The following is a 10,922-nucleotide window of genomic DNA, read 5'->3' on the forward strand; positions in this document are numbered from 1 at the left end:
TTTTGTTTATGCTTTAATTTAGATTTATTTATTACTAAATTGTTTTATGCACACTTAAAACTACTCACAATTGTTTTTAGTTATTAATTTATCTTAAATTTTTTGCGTTCAGTATTCGTGTTTTTCTTCTAGTTTCACAAAGACAGAAAGAATGCATTCAATAAATCTTAAAATGTACAGAATCGCCTTTTTTATACGTAAGTGTGTGGGTGTATTTACATTTTTCATTATCGTTCTCAGTGCTTATTACATTGTATAGGACTTGTTTGTTTAGTTTACTTCAGTTGAGTTTTGCTCTTCATTTTGTTCCAGTTTCACTTTATACAACATCGGTTCTTGAAGTTTGCGGTATTTAAACGTAATACAACCTTTAGTTTTAGTAATTTTATTGCTTTCTGAAGGGATGGAGCGGGGGGCGTGGTTGTGGCTAAAACGGAAACGGAAACACGGCCTCTAAGAACAACTATCGCATCTATGATATTAATATTCGCTTCTGCTCTCGCTTAATACTAGTAGAGAAACTAAGGCTAGAACTAATCAACAAATAAGCGTGTGTTACTAACTCGTAATTTGTAATAATGTAGCGATTGTTAATCAGAAGCTGCTAGTTTAATTTTACTTTATGTTTGTTGTTGTTCCTTTGTTTTATACAATGTTTGTCCTTTATACATACGCGCTCGAATTAGTGTTAATTATAATCGATCTTTGCCTTAGTCAGACTGATAATCAGCAAAAGTTCCATCCAAACATGCACTCTCTCTCTAACTTTTCTCTCTATCTATGTATTTCAATCTCTGTCGATCACTTTCGAAGTTCTCAAACTGATATTCAATCGGAATTTATTGTCGCAATCAAATTAATAGAGAATTAACCGCTAGAAAAACCCCATTCAAAAATTTCAAAGTAAAAATTTTCAACTGAATTCCTTGAAAATGATGAATAGTTCAGCAATATTGATTAAATGGAAATTCTTTTAAATATATGAGAGAATGCACATGAATTCTAGGGAGAAAAAAATAGGATGTTATGTGTACTATTTTTGATGTAGTTTTTTTAAGATAGCTGAATGTATAGTATAAATATCAACAGTGGTGTTAATGGGAATGCCTTGCTTAAAATCAAAACTGAATGTTCAATATCAAATATTTAAGTTCTTTTGAAAACAAGTTAAAGATAAAGTTCTGATAATCTTATGATAATGCTTGGATAACATCGAATTCAAATTCGTTTTGGGAATACAACTGAACTTTGAAAATATTTTCTATTAAATATTATTTTTAAACGAGTTAAGACCCTATAACAAACTATTTGGAAAACATTCTTGGAACTTTGTGTATCAATTAACTTTAAAATATGTCTAAGAAAACCTGCGGAAATAACCAACTTGGGTTGGACACTAACTCTTTTTGGCAAATACCTTACACCCGTTACGCTTTTCATTTAGTTGACCACCTGCTGGGGATTCCACTGCGGACCCCGGTGCTGGAGATGGAGTTGCTGGTGGTGGTGGTGCTGCTGCGTGGAGGAGGACGAGGATGCGGAGGAGCCGCTGGCCACCGCCAGTTGGCGTCAGAGGTAGAATTCCGGGGAACTTTGGCTATCGCCGCCGGCGGCTGCACCTCCTGCTCCTCCGCCATTGGCGGCGCCCACTCGTTGCAGGCGCTGCATGAGGGCATCCCGCTCCTGGCACACCCTCGAGTACTCCACCTTCAGGCGGTGCAGATCCTGGTTGAGCACCCGATTGGCCTTCTCCAGTTCGTGGCGCTGATGGAGTCGCTTCGACCGGCAGTTCTGGGCATAGCCGCGATTCTTCAGGGTGCGTCGCTTCTGCTTCAGACGCACTACCTCCTCACGTGGACAGCCGTGGAGTCGCTTGTTCAGCTCCCTCACCGTCAATGTGGTCAGCATGTCATCGTTGAGGCAATCCTCCAGCGTGGCATTGCTGTAGGCACCGGAACAGGTTCTGGGTGACATGTTGTTCGAGGATCTAGTAGAGCTGGCGGAGAGTGGGCGGCAGGGTTGCAGGGCAGCCCGGGTGATTACACAGGATCCGCCGCCCACGCTGCCGGGACCACCGCTGCCACTGCCACTGCCACCGCCTCCACCTCCTCCGCTGCTGCTGCCACTCCCATTGCTGGGCACCTGGGGCAGACAGGTGGGCGTCAGGGAGCCCGGAGCACCGCCATACGAATTGGAGTGCATATTGATGGGCGTCAAATCCAGATTGTGGAAGTGGTGGTGGTGGTGATGCGGATATTTGCCCTGCTGCAACACCACCTGATGCGGATGACCACCATGTCCATGCGGATGATGATGCTGCGCCTGCATCAGCGGCTGTCCGTGGTGATGGTGATGGGCAGCCGCCGCCTGGAGAGCGTAATCCCGCTGCCTGTCCCACTCCTCCGCCTCCTCCTGGGAGCCCGGATACGGCAGCGGTCTTAGATCCAGCGGCTGTTGATCCGCCCGTATCGAGTTGGTCAGCCACATCATGTCGTGGCTCAGTCCGGCCGAGACCGAGGCCGCTCCGGCGGAGGCAGCTGCAGCAGCGGCGGCGGCGGCGGCGGAGGAGGCAGATACGGAGCTTCCCGGAGTACGGGCATAGTGGTGGGCATAGGTCTGGGCAGGACAACTGCTGCTGCCCGTGGGCGAACCCACCACGGGTGGCGTTTCCGGGGGCGTTGAGGGTACTCCACCAGGAACACCCGCTCCCGCCGCTCCCGAGGATGTATTGACCAGGATCGCCTGTCCGGGCAGCGGACCATATTGCTCTGGCGGCGGAGACAGTGGATGTAGGCGCCGTTCGTCCATGTGCCACTGGTGCTGTCCCGAAAAGGACCTCAGTTTGATGTGCGGCGATGGGGAGACCTCAACGGCTCCGGCGGGTTCTGGTCCGGAAAGGGGCAGCGATTCGGGTTCATCCTCCGGATTTGTGGGCTCGCCATGGATCGTTGTCCATTTGACGGCCACCGGTTGCGGCGGACTGTGATCCTCGCGCTTCACATGACCAATGGTGGTCACATGGGGACCACCGTGAGCCGGGCCAGCTCCGTTTCCGCCCACCTCCAAATGATGCAGATCGAACTCCTGCACGTACGTGTCGTTTATGGTGGGATCTTCCATTTTCATTGGATCGACCAGGGACCGGAGAGGGTCGTTTACGGGTCTCACATGCAAGGGAGTGGCCGTGCTGGTTGGTGGGATGGCGGTCTTGAAGGTCAACTACGCGATCAGGGGTTACGGAAACTGGGTTTCGATTTAATAGGCTCTTTACTTGAAGGTTTCTTAGAGTTCTTGTACGAGCCAATCAATCAAAATGTATTTTATTTAGTTCCAGTTCATATAAAGATTTATTTTTAAGATCTATGTAGATGTTTTGTTATTTAAGATAGTTCCCGGCTACTTTTACTGGAAAGTCTATCTTCGCCAGTACTTGGTATTTATTGGTATTTGATTTTTATTTTTCTTAAATATTTTAGTTTAATTGGAATTTTGGCGATCACTTTCCGCACTTTGGGGCTTTCTTTTTATAAGCTCGCTCTCTCTTTCTAACTCGCTCACTAATTTCGCGAACGCGCTTACGCGTCCAATTTGAAAGAGTTAACGGTATCGACTGAACTCCGGATCCGGTTGAACTGCCGGACTGACTGGAGGGTGGCTCTGCTCTGGAAGCGCTGCTCTGGATGCTCTGCTCCCTGGACGTGAACTGTTAGAATGGCAGCGAATCGCGCGCACACCCATTCCAACACTCACACCCACACACACACTCGGCCCCATTCCATTTCCATAGAGCCACCAGTCTTGCCAAAAGCAAAAAGCCGACCAACACAACAACAACCAAACCGAGCTCGAACGCCATTCGCTGATGGCTTTCTGCTCCGAGGGCTCCTGCTGGAAATGGAAATGGCAGTGGAAATGGAATTGACAGTGGAAAGGAAGGGAAGCGAAGGGAAGGCGAAAGCACTTGTCCGCGAGAGAGAAAGAGAGAGAGCAGAGAGCCAGAGCACCCTTTCACAATGTTGCTCTTGTTGTTGTTGTTGCTTGCCGGCAAGCTGTTCTCGCACACAACAATAAAAGTCGAGCCGGGAAAGCTTCGCAGACTCGGTGCACTGGACAGTGGGCTGAATCATAAAAAAGAATATCATTTTAATTAATAATAAAAAACAACGAAATATGTATTTCTTTAGATAGATATGTCTGCATCTGCAAGATACTATTCTATTTATTTTAATTATATTTTATATTTATACTATTCTAAGCCAAAGCTAACTTAAAATCTTTGCTAGATGATATTTTATCTAGGGCATACTATTGTAACACAAAATAATTAAATCTTATATAACTTTTTTATTACGTTTCTTTTATCTTCCTTTTTTACATTTTTATCACACCTGAAAAATATTAGAAATCTGCAAACGCTTTAGAAGATCAAATATACCATTGTAACCGAAACTTATAACTTAGAGTCTTACAGATAAATACTTTTTCATTATCAATTTTATTTATTACCAACTTTTAATAAAATTAATTATTTAAAAGTAATGCAATTGAGAAATTACATTTGTTTAAAGCATCAAGACGATAAGAACCCATAATTTGTAAATCAATTTTATTTGAAGAAATATAAGGTAACAAGGCGAAGCAAGTACAAATATTTGTATCGAAATTTAAGTGTACCCTTAAATTATATTGCTTTATGACCTTGAGATTGCAGTGACTATTCTAACTTAGGTTTTATCCAACTATCAAAAATATTAAAAAATATAAATTCCAAAATAGTAGTTTCAATAAATGAGCCCACTGTGCAGGAGCACAAATCTATGCTCTGTCTGCCACTTTGGTGGTGGAATCCCAACCGATGTTGTTGTTGTTTCGCTTCGGTTCATTTTGGCAGAGCTCTTGAAGTAGGCGTTTTGAATTGCCATGGAGCGCATAAAAAATGGCACACAGACACACCTTATGCTGTCGTCGGCTCCGCCCACTTTGCCCTCGTGTGCGTGTGTCCGTGTATCGGTGTCGCTCTCCCCATCCGCGGCTGTATTGGTGCCTGAATATTTATGAGCAACTACCACGGAAATTCCTACATAGCCCCATTCGCCGACTTCCAGTCTCATTTGGCTGGCCACCGCCATAAGAAGTCGGAGATGGATATGGATATACCACCCATACAGACACACATACATATATCCATAAAGGAATGTGTCCGCAGGAGTGGGTCGCACAAACACCAACAGAACCAGGAAATATCCACATCCACTGTGCCATTTTCCAGTGCATAAGTCAATGGGAGATGTTTTAGCCGAGATAAGTCGCTCGATTTGTTTTGGCTCGTATATAATACACTCCCTACTCTATATGGCATGTGTGTGTGTGTTTGCTTTGGCCAAAGGATTCGGATTCCATGGTGCACAGGTGCATTTTGTTGCTGAGCCAGCGGAAACGGACATGCAGACCTTACCAACCTCCGACGACCCATCTTGGACATGGGATGCTCTTGTTTTACTTTAATTTGGACTCCCTTTTTTTTGTTTTGAGCAAATGTTTTGGCTTCGTTGGGCAAACAGATTCCTCTGATGTAATATTGTTGTGAGATATGAGCAGGGATTGAGAGGCTCCTGCCATGTTTGTGCAACAAGTACTGGGTCGCCAAAAAGGTGGAGAGAATGGAAATTGGGCTAGCAATGCCAATCAACTTTTCATATTTAAAATTCTTAAAAAAATGTATGAGGAAATATAGTCGGTTTACTTTTCAAGGTAGAAAAAAATTAACTTTGAAGTAACCAAAATTACCAACGCCTTCAAAATACAATGTACATACATAGCTGCAAAGATTTCGGGATCGAAATTTATGATGAAGGAAGGAAGGACAGCTTCATATCGACATTTAAACATTTTTGGTATGCAATTTTGCATTGATAATAGGATCAGTATTTCTTTTCGCTTGATATTTTACTTATACCGAATTACCTTAATAAATACCATGCATAAAGTTTTTAGACGTAAACTAACCACTTTTACCGTAGCTTAGTTCTTAACTTTGAAGTTACAACTAAACTTTGTGATTTATTTAATTTTTATTAATTTTATGGAAGAAAGTCTTGAATTTATATTTAAGTTTTGATCAGTAATATTTTTTATATTTAAAAAAACGTGAGTAAAAACACTTTTTAAAACAATAACAACAAAAGGAGAAAGCTTTGGTATAAGTATGTAAAAAATGCTTACAAACGTGAACTTCCTTACCAAAGTTTAAATTGTTAACATATTTTTAGCTTTACTATTTTAACTGTGCTATAACTTTTTCAATGCCTCGGTATAACATTTCAATGAACTACATACATCCCCCAGAGAACTATTCTCGTATTTGGTTAACTTGTGAGCCGCAAAAGTGACCACAAAAACTTTGTTCCACTTGCTGCGACAACTGGGCTTGGGTTTTGGTAGCCGTAACCCCCTTCTCCATCTCCATAGACAGCCCCTGGCACACCCATTCTCCACGCAATTGTTGTGTCGAAGGGAATTGCGAAGGGGACGGATGGGATGGGTTGGAGGCATAAAAACAGGACTCTTCTTGGGCTCTCTGCCAGCAGGAAAAACATAAAACAAAATCAAATCAACTGCTGTGGGTGGGAAATGGGAAATGCAAAGGAAAATGCGAGGGTGGTAAGGGGAGTGCTGGGCTTCATTGAAGCTTGTCAAAATTAAATTGAACACAATCGAATTATCCTCTGTATGCTCCATTTCGTTGTCTGTGCTGATTTCCAGCGATTGGGGGGTTTGAGGGGGATTAACCAGAGCAGTGCGGCAAACCGGCAGGCAAAAGAGATAGAGACAGTAGGTCTGGTCAGGCAGGAGGGGCAGAGCACTTAAGCATATTAAAAAGGGTTAAAGGTGAGCAAATATTTAACTGCGGCCAATTAAAAATATTTTTAATAATCAACTCGAGAAGAGACAGGCGGTTGGAGTTCGGGGTTTCGGCCACGTGTTAGCGAACTTTTCTCGATTCTTTTATTTGCTCTTAACCCCCATGCCTGAAAGTATGCAATGATGGCGATGGGAAAAAGATAGTCCTATGGAACAAGGGTGCTACAGGATTCATGTTCATCTAAAAAACAGGATGGGACTCAAACCAGAATCTCCGATGATACAAAACTGATTGAGTTTGTTTTACATATGTATTTTTATATTGCAGTATTTTTAATTACAATGGAAATATAAATCGGAGCATCCAAAAATGTTAATTTACTTGAAAAAATAATTTAAAAATGTTTCCTTAAATTTTTAAATACGTAAAGGACAGTTTTCCATTATTTAAAGTTTTTATATTTGTTGTATTTATTAATTCTTAATAAATTTATGAATGTTATTTGAATCCCAGAAACAAACAACTTGACATCCTGGGTATACCTAAGTCGTATAATCCTGCCTAGATCTACCTCGTTTCTATATCCTCTCATTTGCATCCATTTCGAACGGCTGCCATTGTCAACCGCCGTTGAATCCGAGTGCAAATATTTGTACGCGATTCCTTTCAATTGCATTTCAATTGATGGCGATGATGATGATGGTGTGTATGTTGATGTCAATAATGATTTCCTCCCGCATCGATTGAACGCATTTGACAATGTTTATTACGCCGGATTAGGCAGCATTACAACTTACGAGTGAAAAGGCGCTCAAACGTGGTTGCCATTCCGCCATGTGGTGATGTGATTGATTGTACCAGGCAGTCTATAGCCAACCCCTCGGAATTCCCGCAGATCATCGGCCTGAAGTGCACTTTAAGCACGAAGTAGAGTCGTGTTTTATCACAAACAATTTCTGGTGAATCTACAGAAAAATCGATTTTCAAAAAAAAAGAAAAACAAAAAACGTTCATATCAATTTACCTTCCGTACTCCAGAGGACAGCCAGCGACCTCCGAACTCCTCCCCTTATCCACATGTCTCAGTGCACATCTCAGCGGGAGTGCAACTCGATTGGGGGTCGCCTGTGTGATAGGCAATGGTTTTTTACCCGATTTGTGCTCCTAACTACGGGTTTAATGACTTGTGACAAGGAATCGATTTTTTGGCTTTTCCAGTGACATTTATTAAAAGAAGATTGGTCAATATCTTTAAAACAGAGAGGTTTTGGTTTTAATATACCAAAATTAAGGAACTTTTTTAATGTTGTCTTTAATTTATAGCTATAAAGCAAGAATAGTAGTCCTATATAACTTATACATTGTATTTTTACCAGTTTATTTTAACCTTTGAACGATAATAACAATATTAACATGGAATTTACACTTGTTAAAGTTATCTGAATAGGATCATCGAAAATTACCTAGTTAAAAATATTCATTCTCATTTTCTTGAACGAACATGAACCCATAATTTTCCTTTTTTATGTCTCAATATCGCATAATACGATATAATTTCGATTGGCCCACACAGTTGGCAGTCGGAAGTGCAAGGAAAATAAATTTCGCAACCATTTATCACTCGGTTGGCCCTTGGCTGGGCAAACAGGCTTCGTCCTGCCGCAGGACCAGTGGTAATCGGTGTCTGTGGCAACAGGACCATAACGAGTCACCATTTATACGGCTTACACCTTCGCCTCGGGCCCGGAATCGTCGTCTTCCGGAGTCAACAAATTGACAGCAAATATTTCAATTATTCTCCACTGGTTCTTATTTATGGAAATCCCCCAAAACAAACCCCATTTGGCGGGGCTGAGGAATATTGACCCCCGTTTAGACCAGTTGATGTTTGTTTACAAATCGCTGGACATAATTTATTTGTTCCCATTGTTTTGCTTTTAGCTTTGGATCTGCCTGCCAATCGCCGAATGATAAACTGCTTTCCAAGATAAGGCAACAAAGTGAGGGGTTGATTTGGTCGGGGTCACCCTTGCCAGCTCATTAGGAAGCAATTATCCGTTTAGGGTTGCAGGCACACCCACCCCTTTTCGGTAAAGGAAAAATTGAAGGTCAGGTACGCTGTCAACGAATATGTCAACGACTGTCAGTTTGACACTGCCTTCGGTGACAGTTGACAGCCGGGGAAACGCCCCCAAATGTGTCGTCTGGATAATATGGCCAATTTCGGAAGTGAGCTGTAGATGAGCAGGAAACAAGGAAGTTCTTAAAGGGATTGGTAGTGTATGTCCACAGAATAACAAATCACGGTTAAAGTTCAAGTGCAAATTGAGTTCAGAGCCGGCTAATAAGGTAGATTTTATTTTATTTGAGAAATAATTTAATATAAATATTTATTAATATTAATGTTATAATGAAGATTTTTTTAGGATTTATTTTACATTTGGATGCATCTTTGTAGAGAGATATTAGAAACGAAAACATGTTTTAAAAGTTTTTTGAGTATCATTAACAAACTAAAACTTTGTTTAAATATTCTTTAAATTTTTCTTTAAGCTCATGACTAAAAAATGAATGTACCGAATAATAATTATTGGAAGCCCCTGGTCAAATAGATCTGTCGTTCTTCGAATGATAAATGTATAATTTGAATTCCATTATTATATTGACTACACCACATGTTGGAGAAGGCGAATCTTGTGTCCCTTTGTCTGCCTCCTTTGTTTTTCAATAAAATTCGAATAAATTCAGTTTGCAAGCCATAAATTATGTCCAGTTCGGTTTCGACTCACACACGTGTTGCCAGAGGGCAGAAGCCAAAAAGCCAAAATGCCAACTAATAACGCGCATCGGTCGTGCCTCCCAAATGTAGGCTATGCGATATGTGTTTTTTGTCCGAATGTTTTTTCCGTTCTGACTGCCACTGTGTTACTGTCCCCCCATAAATATTTGCGCAATAAATTTTTTAATCTTGTCGCTTTAATCGCACAAATGTCGCTGCCTTTTATACGCACTCACACAGATGTCCAGCACGCACACAGATTATGGACCCCCTCCCCCAAATCTATCTATATATTGTCAACCTAGACCCCCGGTAGCAGCAAAATCAATTTCACTATCGTTGACCAAAGGGCAAAGCAAGGCCACACAAGAGGAAAGTACGGATCCCAGCTAGACTTTGGATACCCTTTTAAAGATAGTTGTTTTTTAAGGAAGAAAATAATCCTGTAGGTCAACAAACAATTTGAAAACTCCTTGAAATTTAGTGAAAACTATTATGTCAACCATAAAAAGTTTATTTTATTTTTTAAAAATTCTTAAAGGCTAAGAGCCTCCAAATAACACCACAAAGTGAACAGTTCCACAATTTCTGTACTAAAAATTTGAGTTTTTATAGAGTACCATATAGTCGAAATCGATACTCAACATTTCCCAGTTCTATTCCTTACCATATTTTTTTTAAGCTGTACGCAGACGGCAACGACTTCCGGAGGACGGGGGTTGATGTTGAGACAACGGGATTCAATAAAAAATATCAAACATATTCGTAACGGTCAGAAGGAGGAATCTCCAATGACCTCTCCCTTGTACTGTATCTCCCCTCTCGCTCATATCCGGTCACAGGACGAGTGCAAACATATTTATGGTTGCCGACTGCATTTTATGCGTTGTCCAACACTCAATTACCATAACGGCGAATGGGCGTGTGGCTAGTTGTCTCGCTCTAGCACCTAACGCACTTTGCATACGAATCGCATAAAACTCGAAGGACCAATATGCTAGACTTCCCTGACCGGAACGGATCTTCTGCGGGCTCGTTCGGCAATTTGATTCGGTTAGGACCAAATTATTATTGCCCCGAGCTCGGTCGTCATCGGTCATTGATGTGGCCGGCAAATGTGCGAAGCAATATAATTTATGTCGCTTCTAACCTCAAACGGCTGGGGCCTAACCTCAAATAGGGTATGCCATTTGAGGACACCTAATAAAGATTTCTTCGGTACACAAGGAGTCAGAGCAGTCTTAATCAATAAAAAAGTGGAAATGTAAAATTTACATAACG

At 41.6% G+C, this 10,922-nt stretch overlaps 1 protein-coding gene across 1 annotated transcript; it reads right to left on the bottom strand.

The window, feature by feature from the left end:
* Nucleotides 1-3,698, bottom strand: tj (traffic jam). The gene has a single exon (XM_017090360.4). The coding sequence runs from the start codon at nt 3,124-3,126 to the stop codon at nt 1,570-1,572; it is 1,557 nt and encodes a 518-aa protein (XP_016945849.3). The 5' UTR covers nt 3,127-3,698; the 3' UTR covers nt 1-1,569.
* Between the last annotated feature and the right edge of the window lie 7,224 nt (nt 3,699-10,922).

Source organism: Drosophila suzukii, chromosome 2L (genome assembly GCF_043229965.1).
Source record: "Drosophila suzukii chromosome 2L, CBGP_Dsuzu_IsoJpt1.0, whole genome shotgun sequence".
NCBI classification, from domain to species: domain Eukaryota; kingdom Metazoa; phylum Arthropoda; class Insecta; order Diptera; family Drosophilidae; genus Drosophila; species Drosophila suzukii.